This window comes from Mus caroli, unplaced genomic scaffold (assembly GCF_978045245.1).
Source record: "Mus caroli unplaced genomic scaffold, Mus_caroli_1 scaffold_9, whole genome shotgun sequence".
NCBI classification, from domain to species: Eukaryota; Metazoa; Chordata; class Mammalia; order Rodentia; family Muridae; genus Mus; species Mus caroli.
The window spans coordinates 59,376,683-59,395,144 of NW_028227264.1; the positions used below are offsets into that span (position 1 = coordinate 59,376,683).

The window sequence follows — 18,462 nt, forward strand, 5'->3', positions numbered from 1 at the left end:
CTCACTGTCAGTGGGCCTTGAGGTTTCCCAAGTCCATGCCAGGCCCAGGAGTCTCTTCCTGCTGCCTGTGAATCCAGATGTAGAACTCTCAGCTCCTCCTCCAGCATCATGTCTGCCTCTGTTCCACCATGCTTCCTGCCATGATGATACTGGACCAAACCTCTGAAACTGTAAGCCAGCCCCAATTAAATGCTTTCTTTTATAAGAGTTGCCTTGGTTGGGCTGGAGAGATGGCCCAATGGTTAAGAGCACTGACTGCTCTTCCAGAGGTACTGTGTTCAATTCCCAGCAACCACATAGTGGCTCACAATCATCTGTAATGGGGATCCGATGCCCTCTTCTGGTGTGCCTGAACACAGCGACAGTGTACTCATATACATATACAATAAATCTTAAAAAAATTTTTTTTTAAAGTTGCCTTGGGGGGGCTGGAGAGATGGCTCAGCGGTTAAGAGCACTGATTGCTCTTCTGAAGAACCTGAGTTCAAATCCCAGCAACCACATGGTGGCTCACAACCATCCATAACGAGATCTGGCGCCCTCTTCTGGAGTGTCTGAGGACAGCTACAGTGTACTTACATTAAATAAAAGTTGCCTTGGTCATGGTGTCTCTTCACAGTAATAATAGAATGGTGACTTAAGACAGAAGAGTACTGGCCCCTCCATGCATTCCCCCATCTTTGGAGCTTTTACGTCTTGCAGAAGTGAGACTCTGTCTTGTCTTTGTCTTGTCCGTTTGAAAAACTACCACACAGATCCCTTGGGTTAGGTAATTCATAGACAATTGAAGTTTGTTTTACATTCTGGAAGTGGCAAAGTCTAAGGTCAAGGTTCTGGTAGGTTTGGCGTCATAAGGACCTGTCATTTTTTTTTTTTTTTTTTTTTTTAAAGATTTATTTATTATATGTAAGTACACTGTAGCTGTCTTCAGACACTCCAGGAGAGGGCGCCAGATCTCGTTACAGATGGTTGTGAACCACCATGTGGTTGCTGGGATTTGAACTCTGGACCTTCGGAAGAGCAGTCGGGTGCTCTTACCCACTGAGCCATCTCACCAGCCCCGGACCTGTCATTCTTGGATGAAGACCTTCTATATACCCTTGCATAGCATAATGGGAAGACAGACTCCCCCAAGCCCTCTTAGAAGGGTGCCTATTCACTCCCTATTCATGAAGTGAAAACTCCCATGAGCCAATTCCTCCTAATAGGCCTGCATTTTTCAAATTGAGACAGGGCTCTTCATTTAACCCTGTTCAGACTGGCTTTGAACTTACACTTCTCTTGGTTCAGCCTCTCTAGGGCTGGGATTATAAATATAAGCCACCACCCCTGGCCAGGTCCCAATTTCTTAGCACTATGAGTCACCTTGGAGACAGTATTTAATAATATCACCTTTCAACATATGAATCTAGGGGGTGAGGGGTGGCGGGATCAACTAACAGTCAAACCATAGCACCCACAAAACAGTAAGCCCCCATTCCCCGCTTCTTGGCTGCGGGGAACCACGCTCTGGTTTTCCGTGCCTGAGTGTGAAGCAGTTCCCAGGAGCCTCCTAGTAGAATCCTCTTTGTCTTTTTTTTTAATCAGGTTTGTTTTTCTTGGCATAGCATCTTTTAAGAGTCCAACATGTTGTGACCTGTGTCACAGTCTCCTGCCACCTCTGTTTATTGATGTAGCACTGAAGTTCTCCCGCCTTAGACCATCCAGCTCCATCAGCAACCTGAGCCCCACCAAAGGCCTGTTCATATGTTCATAGTGAGGGGAACATAATACTGCCACCTGCCTTAGCCTAGATAAAATAAACAACAGCTGGCACTAAGTCTTCTTGAATGCCTCAAGGTGTATTGTTATGGGTGTCTTAGGTAGGGTTTTACTGCTGTGAACAGAAACCATGACCAAGGCAACTCTTACAAGGACAACATTTATTTGGGACTGGCTGACATTTATTTGGTTCAGAGGTTCAGTCCATTATCATCAAGGCAGGAACATGGCAGCATCCAGGCAGACATGGTGCAGGAGGAGCTGAGAGCTCTACATCTTCATCTGAAAGCTGCTAGCAGAATACTGGCTTCCAGGCAGCTAGGATGAGGGTTTTATAGCCCACACCCACAGTGACACACCTACTACAACAGGGGCAAACCTTCTAATAGTGCTACTCCCCGGGCCGAGCATATACAAACCATATCATGGGGTAAATACCTGTCACTGTGGATACTTCCTTATTCTGGTTCAGGGGACCAGTCCATGGTTAACAGCTACCCTGCTATAGTTCTGAGGGGCAAGAGCATCCTGGCAGCAAAATGCCAATGTCAATAGGAGTGTGTGGTAGAGGTGGCTGCTCACTGCAGCCAAGAAGCAGAGAGAGAGAGAGAGACAAGAAAGGAATCTGGGACAAGATGTAGCCTCTGAAGACACAGCCCCGTTGGATGCCTCCCTCCAGCTTGTCCCATCTCCAAAAGTTCCCACCACATCCCAACAACTGGACTCCATCAATGGGTTAATCTTGAGCAAGGGGACCCTTGTAATTTAATCACCTGAAGTTAGGTTTAGCCATCTGGGGATGGGGGTTGGGGGAGAACCTGGGCTGTCCTCTCCTCCTCTCCCAAGGTTTGTATAAAGCCCAGCCCTGTCCAATCAGAGCCTGGTCCTTTGGCACAGGCTTGATCAATGGAGAAAATATGCATGCAATCTGCACTGGGCCAAGCATGTGCTGACCTTGGGAAGATTTGGTGCTGGCCCCTGAACATCACAGTATTCCGTCCGTCATTAGTCATGTATTCCATGGAGACCAAGGGCTCATCCCACGCATCCCTGGATTCGCATGCACTCCTTCCTATATGTGAGCCATCAAAAAGTACCAAAAGCGTTTCCAGGTTGCTGTGGCACAGACCTTTAATCCCAGCACTTGGGAGGCAGAGGCAGGTGGATCTCTGAGTTCAAGGCCAGCCTGGTCTACAGAGTGAGTTCCAGGACAGCCAGGGCTATACAGAGAAACTCTTTCTTAAACACCAATAACAACAAAATCCAAGTGTTACCTTTTTTTGCTTATTTCTCACATAAAACTTACCATTTTTGTCATGTCGAAGAGCCTGGCTTGGGAGCATCAAGAATGTCCCTCACTTTTGTGGGATCTTCCTCATCCCTCTCCAGGGCAACTGCTCTGCAAATCTGAACCTCTATTGCTGTTAAAAAGGAATGCACCTTCCCTCCTCCAAGTCACTCCCAGGTCTCCTTCTATTTTGTTTCTGAGTGTTTGGCTGCTCTAGATGCTCGCATTTAGAGCATCTTTTCCTGACTGGCTTATTCCATGTAACAGTTCATACACTTAACAGAACATAACAGTTCATAGCATGTCAGGATTTCTTACCTTTTTGAAGGCTAAATAATAGTCTACTGTTTAGATAGATCACATTTGTTAGGTTGATGTTAGTATTGTGTGTGTGTGTGTGTGTGTGTGTGTGTGTGTGCTATTGGAATCAAAGGCAACCCTTCTGTGATGGTTTGTATATGCTTGGGCTAGGGAGTGGCTAGTGCCATTAGGAGGTTAGGAGGTGTGGCCTTGTTGAAGTAGGTGTGTTACTGTGGGTGTGAGCTATAAGTCCCTCACCCTAGCTGCCTGGAAGTCAGTCTTCTGCTAGCAGCCTTCAGATGAAGATGGAGAACTCTCAGCTCCTCCTGCAGCATGCCTGCCTGGATGCTGCCATGCTCCCACCATGATAATGGACTGAACCTCTGACCCTGTAAGCCAGTCCCAATTAAATGTTGTTCTTTATAAGAGTTGCTTTGGTCATGGTGTCTGCTCACAGCAGTAAAACCCTAAGACACCTGCACTTGCTAAGAAAGTACTCCACCACTGAGCTACTTTCTCTGTCCTGCCCTAGACCCTACTACTGATGTATTTATCCCCTGATACATGACGTTAAGTGGGTCCCACTGCTGCCTGTTGCACACGATGATTCTCTGGGGGAAAGCATGACAGAAGTACAACAGTAGGTTTCTGTGTCACATGCCAACAAAAGAACCCAGAACCAACCTAAAAATGTAAAGAGAAAGTTCTAGAATTAGAATCTTCATCATCAGAGTTCTGGTCCTGGTTCTGGAGGAGAGCCCTTCATTCCTAGATCTGGGCCATGCACGTTCCTCTGAGGTGAATTTTGTTACAACCATTTATCACCTATTGTTTCTATTCCTAATATTTCTTTCCATTTGCCCAATTTATTCTCAGATATAATTTTATTCCAAGCAATAGTCTCTCTGCTTCATAGTTTTGGTGTGTTGTTTATAAAAGTTTCTCTCAGATGTGAAAATGAGTTCTACGGTTGTTAGTAAGATGGCTTCGTGGGTAAGGGCATCTGCTGCCAGGCCTGGTAACCTGAGTCAGATTGCCCAGGGAGGGCCATAGCACGCCTGCCCCCAATCAGTTGGGTGTGTGCATACACATACACACACAGAAAATAAAATATAACACAAGTTTGTTTGTTTGTTTGTTTGTTTGTTTTAAAGATTTATTTATTTATTTATTTATTATATGTAAGTACACTGTAGCTGTCTTCAGACACTCCAGAAGAGGGCACCAGATATCGTTAAGGATGGTTGTGAGCCACCATGTGGTTGCTGGGATTTGAACTCTGGACCTTCGGAAGAGCAGTCGGGTGCTCTTACCCACTGAGCCATCTCACCAGCCCTTGTTTGTTTTTTTAAGTGGGAGGGTAGGGAGGGAAGAAGGGCTTGGGGGAAGGGGAAGCAATATGAAATAAAAATTAATGTAAATTTTTTAAAAAGTCTAAAAATTAAAAATTAATAAAATACAAAGTTCTTCTGCACCACCTAAGGTTATCTATTCTGCTACCAGAACATTGTGATTCCATCCTGGGGAGTGTTAATTAGAAGAGTGTGACAACGAAGATAACTCTCTGCACACACACAGGAATGTTCCAGTTCCTGGCTTCTCCCTCCCAGTCTGCTTGCTCAACCACCAGGTCCTTCCCTATTCCACTGCAATAGATAAAAACAGGGACATCAGGCTGGAGAGATGGCTCAGAGGTTAACAGCACTGACTGCTCTTCCAGAGGTTCTCACAACCATCTGTAATGGGTTCCGATGCCCTCTTCCGGTGTGTCTGTCTGATGACAGCTACAGTGTACTCATACAAATAAATAAACTTAAAACAAAACAAACCAAAACCAGGGACATCAATGGCAGGGAAGTTTGTCCCATTGTCTGGCTGCAAACTCTGTATCAGAGAATGGCCTTGAACTCTTGATCCTTCTGTTCCTGTGGGCTGGGACTACTTGGTGTGCCACCAAGCCTGGCTCTTCACCTTCAACACTTAAATGTTTCGTCTGTCCACACAGAACTTTCAAACGGTAGATACTTTTGTTGCAACTCAATAAGGGGCTTAAACAAGTACTGTGTGGTTCGGGAGATAGTTGAATCACTTGGGCTTGGATACCCAGAACCCACAGGAAAGCTAGGCACAGCGGTGTACATCTGTAAGCCCAGCACTTGTATGCAGAATTGGGAGACAGGGGCGGGAGACTCCCTGGAAGCTCATGGCCATCTCGTTTGGTACACAAAGTGGTAAATAACAAGTGACCCTGCCTCAGATGAGATGAAAGGCTAGGACTGTCGCCTGGGGTTGTCTTCTGACCTCCAAACACATGTACCTAAGAGCTGCAGTGATTTTTATTGTGGGGACTCAGAAATAATCCATATTAAGTGCTAAGCATGGTGCTGGATTTAACAGGCCCTAGTGACCCCTGCTTCTAATCAGCACACAGATCAAAAAGCAGCTGAGGCCCAGGAAAGGCTGCAGTACTTACTTGGAACATGTAACGCCCGAGCCAAGTCTGCTCTGGACTCTATGGGAACAGCCCGTTCTTGTTCGTGGCCAAAGCTCTCAGGCAGCACACCCTGGTTTTCATGGTTTGCCTGGAGTTCAAAATCCCTGCCCAGCTCCACTGCAGGACCTGGATGCCCTCGCTTTAGTCTTCAGCTGCTCTGTCACCCCATGCTCAATGGTCTTATTCTCAGACCTCCAGGCTGGGAAAGGATCCCACAGCCTGGTGAGTCTCTATCTCAGTTTTCTATTTTGTAGTAGCTAAGACCCAGGGAAGGGAAGATTTGCCCATCTATAGTCACGGCATGGGAATCTCAATAAACTAACACACATACACACACACACACATACACACACACACACACACACACACACACACACACAGAGTGGTCCAGATAAGTAAGTGTGCTCTCTCCATCTTTCTGTCTGAGGTAGGGTCTCAGGTATCCCAGACTGGTCTCAAACTATATAGCAGTGGACAACCTTAAATTTTGGTTCCTCCTGATTCCTCCTCCCCAAGTGCCGGGACTACAGCCATGCGCTCCCATGTCTGGTTTATGCAACACTGCAAACAGAGCACTGGCTTTCCTACAGGCTAGATGCATCTGCTCGATTTCCTGTTGCTCGTATAAAATGTTGGCCAAGAGCAACTTGGGGATGAAGGGATTTGTTTGGCTTACATGTCCCTATCAGCTGATCATCCGGAGAAGTTAGGGGAGGGACTCAAGTAAGAGCAGAAGCAGGAACCACGGAGGGAAGCATTTTTCTGTCTTGTTCAGCTTGCTTTCTTATACTATCCAGAACTGTCTGCTCAGGGAGGGTGGCACTGGCCACAGAGGTCCAAGCCCTCTTGTATCAATCATTAAACAAGAAATTGATCCCACAGATATGCCCACAGGCCAATATGATGGAGACAAGTCTCCTTTCCCAGATGTGTCCCAGAGCTATGCAGGGTAAAAGTTCGGTGATGGACTAGTATTGTCTGCTGTGGGCACAAGCTGGGGACACATACCTGCCAGCACGCTACCATCTGAGCCATATCCCCAGCGTGCTCACTATTTAGACTGTGCAGATGGACTCAGGGACCCCAGGAATGCTGGACAGTTAGGACTGCTCAGAGATGCCTTGTGCCCAGCCTGGACTCTGTGGACCCCTTAGGATGTGGGGGAGGGCCCGGAGGTTCCTTGGGCTGGTTGCTAGATCTCTCTTCCTTGATGGGGTTACTGAAGCTCTGTTTCCATATGCTGACTGAGCATCTATCTAGGAAATGTTCCCATTGGTGTATAACATTTTAGACAGACCGACTGGCCACTAGCCACTGGCCACTGGCCAGAGTTATACAGGGTAAAAGTTCGGTGATGGACTAGTAATGTCTGCTGTGGGCACAAGCTCGAGTCACATACTCTGTGTGTAGAGAGGCAGCTTTCTGGAACAGGCAGTCAAGGGGTGGAGATGGAGCTTGGTTGTGATTCCTGCACTGGCTGCCCTGGCATGGGAAATGCCTGCAGATTGTAAAAATAGAGGCATGTACTCTAGTTAGGGGTGGGTGTTTTGTTTTGTTTTGTTTTGTTTTTTGTATAGTCTTAGCCAGGGTTCTAAAAATGTCAGGGAAGAGCCAGTGTAGTAATAGATTATTGATGTCTGACACAGACACAAAGCAAGACATGGATTGTTTCACACATACACACACCCCACAACCGCAGTCCCTTTCTCTCTTGGCTGTGGGGTTAAACCCAGGGTCCCAGAAATGCAAAGCAAGTATTCGACCAATAGCAGGTGAGGTGGGCTAATTCTTTCTCTCCCTTTCTCACCTCCACAGTGCTGGGGACCAAGGGACTTTTGCATGCAAGGCAAACACTCTATCCACTGAGCCGGTCTCTCCAGCCCAATGGACTGGTACTTTAACATCGCACAGTGCGTTCACATCATCAGATTTTTGTTCAGTAAGATGCACCACAGCCCTTCTTCCTACTTGGCACTCAGATTCTGCTTGGATCCTTCCAGGAAAAACAAAACAAAAACAAAAAACTGGTTCACCACCATCCAAGGAAACTACCCCTTGCAGAGTTGCAAAGCTCTGATCATTAAAATTTTCTTGAGTAGCCCCAAAGGTACCTCCCAGCCATCTCCACCCTTGATATGGTAACTTGCCCAAAGCCATTCAGGTCTTTGTGGCCCTTCCTTGTTTGTTCCCATCTGCAATCACCTTACAACTGCTAGGCCCAGCTCTTAAGAGTGCTGGCTACACTGTCCCCATCCTCCAAAACAGAAAACACACAAACACACACACATACACACACACACACACACACACACACACCACGGAGCATCACTTTTGGGGTCTAAAAACAAAACACCAAGGGCAATATTAATAAATAGGTAACGTTTTAAAAATCAGCATCTCCAGGCCGGTCCACACATGACTTGACTCAGAGTAGCTCCGGGCACCTGCAGAGCAGGAGACAGGAGTGGGAGGAGCATGCAGAGTCCCCGGCATCCCAACTCTCCACGGAGCTTGCAAGCCAGGGGCTTTCCTTCCTCCAGCGGAGGAAGGTAGATAGACAAGCACCTCTGCCACTTGGCCCTCAAAATGAGGGTCTAGGCAATTTCCTGAGAGTCTGAGGACCATGGAAGGTGCTCTACGCATCCTCCCTACCCTAACCCGGGAGCAGCAGCAGCTGGCATCCTGCCGGGGCCCTCTGCACAGTCCAGCTGAGTGGATTCTCAAGTCGCTGGCCACCTGACTGGTCTTCTGAGCATCACGCATTCGGGCCCAGCTTAAGCCAGAAGGGAAGAGCCCCCGCCCTCAACTCCAGGAGGAGTAGACTTCAGCAGAGAGTGATAGCTGAGGGGGACAGTCTTAGAGGTGACATCTTTCCAGTGGTCACCTTTCAGTCTGGTTCTCCTGCAAGCCCCTGTGATGACTGAAGTCACCACCAATCCTGGTCTAACCAGGGACCAAGCCCCAGCTTGGTAACTCCTGGATGTTGAAGCTGTGTATCCAGGCCTCCTCCTCTGGTGTCTTGGGTGTGATATTGGGGGGTCAGTCTGTTACCTAGAGTCACCAGCTGTGACATCTATAGGGACAGAGCGGGCCACAAAAGTGACCCTATGGCCTGCAAAGGTGAACTGATCTCCGCCCGGGATTAGCAGCCATCAGCTGACAAGAGCCAGGCCTGAGAAGAACTCTCCCCTGCCCGACCCTGCAGCCATGAAGCCTCACCTCTACATCCATCCCTGACTCTTCCCAAGTCTGCCTTCTGTGCAGCCCTACCTCCTGAGTCCTGCTTTGTCTTTGGTGTGTGTGTGTGTGTGTGTGTGTGTGTGTGTGTGTGTGTGCGTGTGGCTGGACAGGCCTCCCTGGTAGTCAGAAGTCATGGACAAGCAAGAATCTCTGACAGGCTCCTGCATGGGCTTCAGCCCTATATGGCCCAGTGGGTATGGGAAGGGGCATTACTGAGACTAGAGGAAAAAATCATATAAAAAACTCTGGGAAGTGGAGCCCGGGCTCTGCTAGCTGAGGTATTTCTGGTTAGGGCAGTCCCTGATCTCCCTTTCCTCCCCCAACCCTGTCACGGGAGTAAAGAGCGTCACAGCCCCAAACAGAACAAGAGGGCAAATAATTTAAAAGGGAACCTGTGCTACCTCCTGTCCCCTGCGCTTGAGTCCTCTGAGCCAGGATCCCTGGGACCACAGGCAGAGCATAAAAAAGACTGGAGGAATGGGCTCATGTCACTGGGGAGGTGGCAGGAAGGCTGGTGCCTCCATGCCCTGGTTCCTCCCTGGACAGTTCTTGACCCTCAGAGGTTGGCATAGCTGTTTGGGTCCAGTCCTGAGGTGGGCTCCGTGGGGTTGCGGGAGAATTGCCCGGAAACGCTTTAGGGCTTAGCATCTGGGGGGTGACCGGATGCTGAGTCACTGGGAAGATCCTGTCCACCACATCTGGTAGCTGCGTGGGCTGGCTTTGCCGATGATCTTCCAGGCTGGTTGGCCCCCTTGTAGACTCCACATCCTCCGGGGTGGCCTTGGGTGCTGGCAAGAGACTCCCAGAAGTGGAGAAGGTGGGTGGTGTGGCCAGGCTGGCATTGGGGCCCAAGGCCTTCTTTATGCAAGACTCACAGCACAGACGGTGGTAGCCGGGGATGGTGCAGTATCGGTCCAACACTTCCATTCGGCAGAAGACGGATCTGTCTCGCACACAGGGCTCCACTGTACATACATGAAGGGTGCCCATCAGGAGGGGACGTCTTTCCTCCTTCTGTCCCAGCTAGAATCACTACATAGCTCATTCCACCCAGGAGGTCAGACCCTTCCACAGGGAAGAGAATCTAAACGGACCATCCTGCCTCCCTGTCACAAACACAGTATCAGCATCATTAGAACCTTGGTGGTAAGGCTAATTGTCAAACACTGTGCATACCTACTGAGCCAGCACCTCTATGGTGGAGCAAAACTGTTTTAAAGAACCCTCCAACAACTTCCAGTGCCTAGGAAGAGCTATATAGCTCTGACTGGTTCAACCACATACTCAGCTACGCTGGTCTTTATCCAGGAAGCTCTACCTGGGGAGTCTGGGCTAGGGCCTAGACACTGAGGTAAGTCTAGATTCAACCAAGCATGAGAACCCTGCTCTAGGAAGAAGATGGAACCCTAGACTCTCCTAGCTACCCAGTTACCCCCTGCAGCTAAGGTGGTTAAGAGCACTGGATGCTTGCTCTTCCAGAGGTCCTGAGTTCAATTCACAACAACCACATGGTGGCTTACAACCATCTGTAATGAGATCTGATGCCCTCTTCTGGTGTGTCTGAGGATGGCTACAGTGTACTTACATATAATAAATAAATCTTAAAAGAAAAAAAAAAAAAGCTCTTTAGAGAAATGTAGTGGCTCAGGCACCTGGGATCAAGAGCAGGCTCTGGAGCAGAGACAATAGAAGCCAATGGTCACTAGATGGCGCCAAAGCTCCAGAGCCAGAATCAGAGCCCCAACTGCTTTGAGGAATTTGCCCAGCTTCTGTTTTGAGGAGAGGCCAAGAGGTCAAAGGGTTGCATGAGGCGCGGTAATAGCCTGGTAACTAGGGAGTTTGTCTTAGTAGATGCAGGGAAAGTCTTAATCCACAGAGACAGGAAAGGAGAGACCACAGGGTGAATTAATTGCTAGCCCTGTGAGGCAGCAGTAGAGGACACTGGTTCAGTTCCATGGTTCCTTCTCTCAGCTGCTCTGGAAAAGCAGCTCCTCTCTATGACTACAGTTCCCAGACGTGTGAAACCAGTCACGATGAGAATCCAGAGCTCTGGGGCGTACTATATAGGTTTATAAAACAGGACACCCTCACCACAGTGGACAGTGCCTTGTCACCAAACCTGGCAACAGAGAAGCCTGCGTGATTTCTTTTTAGTCTGTAGCAGGTTTGGCCGTCACGGGAGTAACACCAAACGTAGGACCAATCACAGAGTAGGTCATAGACTAGAGTGACATCATTTGGATTCTCGGAGGTCACCCAGACAGGTAGACACTATGTCTGCTCCATTGCTAACACTCCAAATCCTGGGCTGTGTGTAAGGCTGGGGGAGGGGAAGGGGAAGGGCCCCTGGCTATACTTACTTGTTGAGATCCTGTCCTCAGGAGTCAGGGGCCTGGATTGGGGTTCCCAGTGTCCTGTTTTGGTCACAGGGTCCTGGACCTCCGCCTTCACTGTAGAGTTCTGGAGATCTCCTGTGAACAGACGCAGCTGAAGTACAAATGGGTGAGAGCATCCTTTACCCAGAGTGCTTGGGGCCAGAAGCACTTCCACTGTCTTTCCCCTGGGATTTGGAATATTTGCATAGACTTAATGAGGCCTCTAGGAGGTGAGCCCCAGATCTAATCCTGGGGTGCAGCTGTTTCTTTTTTCATTTATTTGCATTTTTGTCCTGTGTGTACTAGTGTGGGTGTCACAGAGCATCTGCAGAGGTCAGGGGACAGCTTTAGAGGAGTCAGGTCTCTGTTTCCACTGTGTAGACCTCGGCTTGGCAGCGAGCGCCTTTATCCACTGAGCCGTCCTGATAGCCCCATTGGTTTCTTAGGCCCAAAATGTGCAGGTAATTTTGTATAATGTTTTAAATGATTTGGGAACTGAAATGAGGTTCGTACATAAGAGTGTAAGACCCAATGGAGAAGCTAGAGAAAGTACCCAAGGAGCTAAAGGGATCTGCAACCCTATTGTTGGAACAACATGATGTACTAACCAGAACCCCGGAGCTCTTGTCTCTAGCTGCATATGTATCGAAAGATGGCCTAGTCGGCCATCATTGGAAAGAGAGGCCCATTAGACTTGCAAACTTTATATGCCCCAATATAGGGGAATGCCAGGGCCAAAAGAATGGGAATGGGTGGGTAGGGAAGTGGGGGGCGCTATGGGGGACTTTTGGGATAGCATTGGAAATGTAACTGAGGAAAATATGTAATAAAAATATTAAAAATTAAAAAAAAAGAGTGTAAGAGTCTTGGAAGGTCCTTTTGTCTCTTCTAGGATGCTGACTAACTGGGTACTGATATTTCGATCACACCATATCCTCTGCAGTCAGGAATGGAATCGCCCATCAATGGCAGCGTGCGTGCGAGCACTCCAGGAGTTCTGGATCGGGCAGCATTTGGGATTCTGGATTAGGGATGCCCAGCCTGTCTTTGGAATTTCAAAGGGCCAGGAGACCACACTGCTACACATTCACAGGGCCTGAGGAACGAAGGGCGGGCGAAGGGCCGGGGCCTCCCCATCCTATCTGCTCACCTCCACAGGCAGGCAGGCTGCAGACCTGCACCGTGTCCGGCTTGACCCCGTCACAGGGCCCGAGGGCACTGGAGCTGTTCCTGCATACCACCTGTCTTTGCTGGATGCCTTCTCCGCAGGTGGCAGAGCACTGTAGAGGAGCAGGAGAGCCAAGAGCCATAATGCCAGGGGCAAAGCAGTTAGGAGAGAGGGGGGAGAGGGAGAGGAAGGGGAGGGGGAAGGGGAAGGGGGGAGGGGGAGGGGGAGGGAGGGAGCCGTGAACTCAGGGTCAAAAGAGTACCAAGAAGTCTGCTATGTCTTTACTCAATCAGACAAACTTGCAAAGCCTGTACCAGGACCTGCTACTGTCAGGTTCTCCTGAGACAGTGTGACACTGTCCAAACTTGGGACTTGCTAGATCACTCCATGATTTGAACTGTGTCTCAGATGAGGACTTCCTGGGGCCTGTTCCATCGGCTGCCTCCTGTGGCCACACTCTCCACTCTATGCCTAGGTCTCAACTGTTTTATGCTCTGCTCTGGCAGGCTCCTCTGTTCTGACCCTACCACATGACATGACCTGCCCCGGGCTTGCAGGAGCCTGGGTTGCGACACTTGCTGACATACTGGCCTTGTTTCCAATTCTGTAACCAGGAGAGCTGAGGGAAAGATCTGCAATAAAGTTGGGGCTCCTTTTACCCAACACCGTTTTGCAAGCGTATGTCCACAGGTCCTCTTCCCAGGAAGTGTCAGTGAAAGACAGAAAGCAAACTGACCTCCACGTGCAAGGTTATCACATGCCTTCCACACACTGTCCTCGTAGTGACATACTCCCGACTGATAAGTGGACTGGCCGGCACTGGGGTGGCAGGGTCCCTGGGAAAGCCCTATTGCCCCATGTGACTGGGTCACTTCTAGGCACCACCTACAGCCTCTCCTAGAAGGACCCGGAAAGAACTTGTACTGGGGCATGTGACCACTGATCAAGATGCAAGTCACAGAACCAAAGGGAACCAGGGGACGCATGACTCATCCTCCTTTGTGCCTGTTGCATCCCCAGAAACCCTTGCAGGTGCAGCTTGCAGTGGGTAACATCTATCACTGGCCTGTTTATCTGTCTTGTTCCCTCACTAGACTGGCTGCTCCATGAGGGTGAGCAGCCTGCCTGTCCAGTGACGCTGGGCTTTCAGCCTTCCTTGATCTGGCATACAGTCTTTGCTCAGTAAATATTTCTTTCCTTTTTTTCTGTTTATTTTGTTTTTGTTTTTGTTTTTGTTTTTGTTTTTGTTTTTTTTCAAGACAGGGTTTCTTTGTGTAGCCTTTGTGTAGCTGTCCTGGAACTCACTCTGTAGACCAGGCTGGCCTCGAACTCAGAAATCCACCTGCCTCTGCCTCCCAAGTGCTGGGATTAAAGGCATGCACCACCACTGCCCGAGTAAATATTTCTGGAATACAAGAATGTGTCTTCATTTGCTCCTCTATGACTTGGGGGTCATGGAGCTTAGAGGAGATGCAAATGGAGGGAGGAGCCTAGCGAAGAACCATCATGCATAGCGCACTGGGGCTGGGGTGGTGGTGGTGGTGCTGCTGCTGCTCATATTGCCCCCAAGAGGATGCTCTCTTTCTTTCTGAGAAGTGTCAGCCTTCGGGTGCACTAGAACCCACTCAGACACCTACCCAACCCACACCGTTTTCTGTTCCACCCACTCTTAGAGAACCACTCACCTGGGACCAGGCTCCTGTCCGCCACTGGGCTGGGCAGGGCACACGGAGGCATGGCCTCTTGGCCTCTGGCCGGTTACCTAGGCAAGCCTTGGCTGGCATGGCTTTGTGGGTGCCATTGGAGAGAGGCAGCAGGCATTGCACTCCCCGGGTCTGCAGCCCCAGCTTCCCGCAGCTTCGGCTACAGGCACCCCACTCTTCTGTCACCCACCTGGAGACAGACAGGACAGAGGTAGAGGGAGATGGGACCATGGGGACACTTCCCCTTGGGGCTGTATCCCACCAGAGAAGGTGCGTGCTTCGGAAGGCTGCTACCTGGCTAGTTGGCTTCTGGGAGCTCACTAGTCTTTCTTGCTGTTTCCTTGGGTAAGGGAAAGGTTCCTATTAAAATCCTGACCCCTCAAGTGTCTTTGGGCAAGCTGTTAACTCCACCAAGCCTCAGTTTCCGCATGTTTATATCGGGATGGCTTTAGAACCCAGAAAGAGTTCAGAGCTACCATATGCAGGGACATACTGGATGCTGAGACTCAGGGGTGTCCCCAAACACACCAAAGTCACACTTCTTGTAGATGTCCCCTCAGCAGGGACAACAGTGCTACTAAGTGCTCTCGCCACTCACTGGACTTCAGCACCTACAGTTCTATAGTGTGTGTGTGGGTGTGTGTGTGGGGGGTGTCCTGCAAACTTCTCTGCAAGCAGAGCCAGGGATGAGTTAGGCAGCAGCCTAAGCATCCCAGGGCTAGGGAGAAGGGAGCTCCAACTCTTTGTCTTTTCACTAACTGGAGTGGGAGGCACATTCTCAAAGTTTAAAAAAAATCTTGCCAGGCGTGGTGGCATATGTCTGTAATCTCAGCACTTGGGAAGCTGAAGCAGGAGGATGGCTGAGAGGTGGCAGCTGGCCTGGGTTATGGAGTTTGTTACACACATGTGCAGTGCATGAGTGCATGTGTGCATGCACATGTGCACATATACACACACATGCACACACACCAGAGATGGGAGGAGAGAGAGAGAAGGAGGAGGAGGAGGAGGAGGAGGATGGGATAGGGGGTGCGGTGGAGGAGAAAAAAGAACTTCCCCTACCAAGCCCTAAGATTGGCTGGAGAATAACCAGCCCAGGATCTTACACAGTTAGTCCTGCACACATGCCTCATGATCACAGTTGCAGGCAGTCCTATGAGTGACAGTGGAACATAACAATGGAGTCTGAGGACGCACAGACACAGGGGATGACAATGTTCTTGCCTGGTCATGTCCCAGAAGATCACAGGAAACCACTGCTAGATGTCAATTCCCACCCCAGCCCCCAGATCACATGACCAGCCCTGGAGATCCCCAGCCGTGCGGGGGGTGGGGTTGGGGTGGGGGAATCCCAGGGAAGCAAGAATGTGGCAATGACCCTTTGCAGTTTCCTACCAAGCAGCTATCCTCCACCTTTCTGGGAGTCCCTAGGAGCACTGCCCCAAGCTGAGGGGGATCCATATTGAGTTCTCAAGCCCAGCTCAACCCTCTCCCTTCAGACTCTTTTGAATAATCCTAAGAACAGGACCTTGGTCCCTGAACAGCATGGCCCACAGACTAGGAAATCTTAACCAGGGATTAGACCATGCTGAAGGCTGGACTCCCAGGGACCAAGGAGAGAGAGAAAGAGAGAGAGAGAGAGAGAACACTAGATCCTATTTTTGCCCAGAGACATGAGCCCCCTGCCTCACCAGCAGAAAGCCCAGGCCCTATCTGTGAAAGACTGCTAGCTGGGGGCAATCCTGCTAGTACCATCCTCTTTCTGGCTGTGTGGGTTGGCAAATGAAGAATCCCAACATGGCTGGCCATGAAGGGTAGCCACAGTGCCTCTTGTGGGCTGTGGTCTATCCCTGAAAGACCCAGGGCTGCAGGCTTTGGCGTAAGGAAGTGCTAGGGTAGCAACTTGAGCTACTTTTCCTTTGGGGCCAGGGTAGAGAGAGGCAGGGGTCAGACACTCACGTGGGTTGAGGACAGGGGTGCTGGTTGCAACGCCGTCGGATAGGCTTGGGCCTCTTTTTATGGTCACACAGGTGCCGGTGCACCATGTGGTGGTCCCTGCGGCGCCGGCAGCCATATTTAGTGAACTGGATTCCTGCGAAGGTTGTGGGACAGCTCCAGGCCTCGTGCCCTTGGGGTGACTTTTTAGAGAGCCTGCTTTCTAGAAGGCACTTTCCCTTCTTTCCCTTCATGCCCCAGCCCTCTGTCCTGGGCAAGTAACTTTCTACAGGACTCCTCCCTCTGTCACCAGTGGAGAAGTGACCTTGGACAGCAGCTGAACAGACAACCTGCCCTGCAACCTGCTCTTGAAAGCAAGCCCCAGCTTCTCCCAATGCCTTGCTCGGAATTGCTTGTAGGCATGGGAGATCTTCAAGGACAAACCGAGACACTTCTTCCAGACTCCTACCAGTCTCTGGTCCATTCTCCCTGACCCGCCGTCACTCCCCACAAGGAACCATAGGACCACAATAGCTGATACCTCCTCCACAGGCCTTGCTGCAGGGAGACCAGCTCTTGAGAGCCCATTCGTAGGTGTCTGTCTCTTCCAGGAGCACATTATTACTCCCAATGAGGGGCAGCAGGTCCTCATGGATGACATACTTGTAGGCCAGGCTACCTCGGGGTTTACCCTCAGCCGGGGGGAGAACCTGGAAGGGAGACACAAAGGGTGCAGCATAAGGCCAGAGATAGAAGGAGGGTCAGCAGAGGGTCCAAGGAAAGCAGCTGCTGCCCACAGCTGCCAGATGGGGTTCCTAATTGTGCTTTGGAGGTTTGCAGTTAAGACACGATCCACACTGTGTAATTCACCCTATTAAAATGTGCAACCCAGTACCTAGCTGAGGCAGGCAGGACAGTCAGAGACTCTCACTCCCAAGCCTGCTATGTATGTACCAAGCCCTACAGCAGCCAATGCCAGGCCCATGAGCCATTCTCCCACAGACACCCAACGGTGACACTCAATGGCCCGAGTCTTTCAGTATCCAAACTGTCTGGCTTCAACCCGGATGCCAGTGAGCAACCTCTTTCATCTTTCCTTTCCCCCCTCCTCTTCTCCACCCCTCCCTACTTCTTGGGTCACATATTGCCCACGTTGGTTTTGAATTTACTATGTAGACCAGGGTGACTTTGAACTTCTGATCACAGGTTTGAACTTCCATGCTTGGTATGTGGTACTGAGGGTGGAGCCAGGGGCTTCACGAATACTCGGTAACCATTCTACCAAATGAGCTATATCCCCAACCTCCTCTCTCTCTCTTTTCTTCTCATTCTCTTCTTTCTCTTCCTCCTCTTCCTTCTCTCACTCCTCCTCCTTCTCCTCCTCTTCTTCTTTTAAAGACAAAGACTCATGTAGCCCACCTCCCAAGTGGTGTGTACCCCTGTGCCTGGTTATTTTTACTCTTTTAATTTTTTTTTTAATTGCACTTATTACTTGGGGCAGGACACATGCCCCAGTGTGAGTGTGGAAGTCAGGGGACAAGCTGAAGGAATGGATTCTCTCCCTCCACCATGTGAACTCTGAGCACTGAATTCAGGTCATCAAGCTTGGTGTTGGACCAAGTGCCCTGCATCAGAAGCCATATTGATGGCCTCTCCTACTTCTACACGTGTCCTTTAACGAGCAAACAATGTTTCCAGGACTGATGATGTCTCTTTTGCTGCTTATCTTGTTACCGAAGAATGGAAGGTCACCCATTTCCTTCTAAGAGTGACAGACCACCACGATTACATTTAGGTCTTGGTAGGTATCCAGTTGCCTCAGCATCCTTTGTGGAGACTGTCTCAAAATCCTTTGTTGAGACTGCTTGTTCTCCCTTAAATAGCCTTGGTACCCTGAGCAAACATCAGCTGGCCCCAGACATGGGTGATCACAAATACAAGGTGAATGGAAAGTCTGTGCCAGATACAAGTTCTACGCAGACACCAGCAGCCTCAGAATTTACCCTCTGGAACACTGCTGACCAGTGACGCCAACACGGGGCGCAGAGCTGTCAGCTCAGGCTGAGGATGTGCTGACAGAGCTTTTTATAGGCCAATCTTCTGAATTACCAATCCCTGCTCCATGAGCCCAGGCACAATAAAGGGCAGCAATGGACCCCAGTGAGGGTAATGGCCCTGCCCCCTTCTCAGAAGCTGGT

The 18,462-nt window shown here is 49.9% G+C and overlaps 1 protein-coding gene across 1 annotated transcript in view; it reads right to left on the reverse strand.

The window, feature by feature from the left end:
• Positions 1-8,217: 8,217 nt before the first annotated feature.
• The window catches only part of Adamts14 (ADAM metallopeptidase with thrombospondin type 1 motif 14), a 79,550-nt gene continuing 69,305 nt past the window's right edge, over positions 8,218-18,462 (reverse strand). Inside the window, exons 17-22 of the mRNA XM_021174539.3 lie at positions 16,806-16,974; positions 16,289-16,421; positions 14,312-14,519; positions 12,609-12,738; positions 11,444-11,554; positions 8,218-10,048 (exon numbers count right to left, since the gene is read on the reverse strand). Of these exons, the coding sequence (XP_021030198.1) occupies positions 9,567-10,048; positions 11,444-11,554; positions 12,609-12,738; positions 14,312-14,519; positions 16,289-16,421; positions 16,806-16,974 (1,233 nt within the window). The 3' untranslated portion in view covers positions 8,218-9,566. The remainder of the gene's footprint in view (positions 10,049-11,443; positions 11,555-12,608; positions 12,739-14,311; positions 14,520-16,288; positions 16,422-16,805; positions 16,975-18,462) is intronic.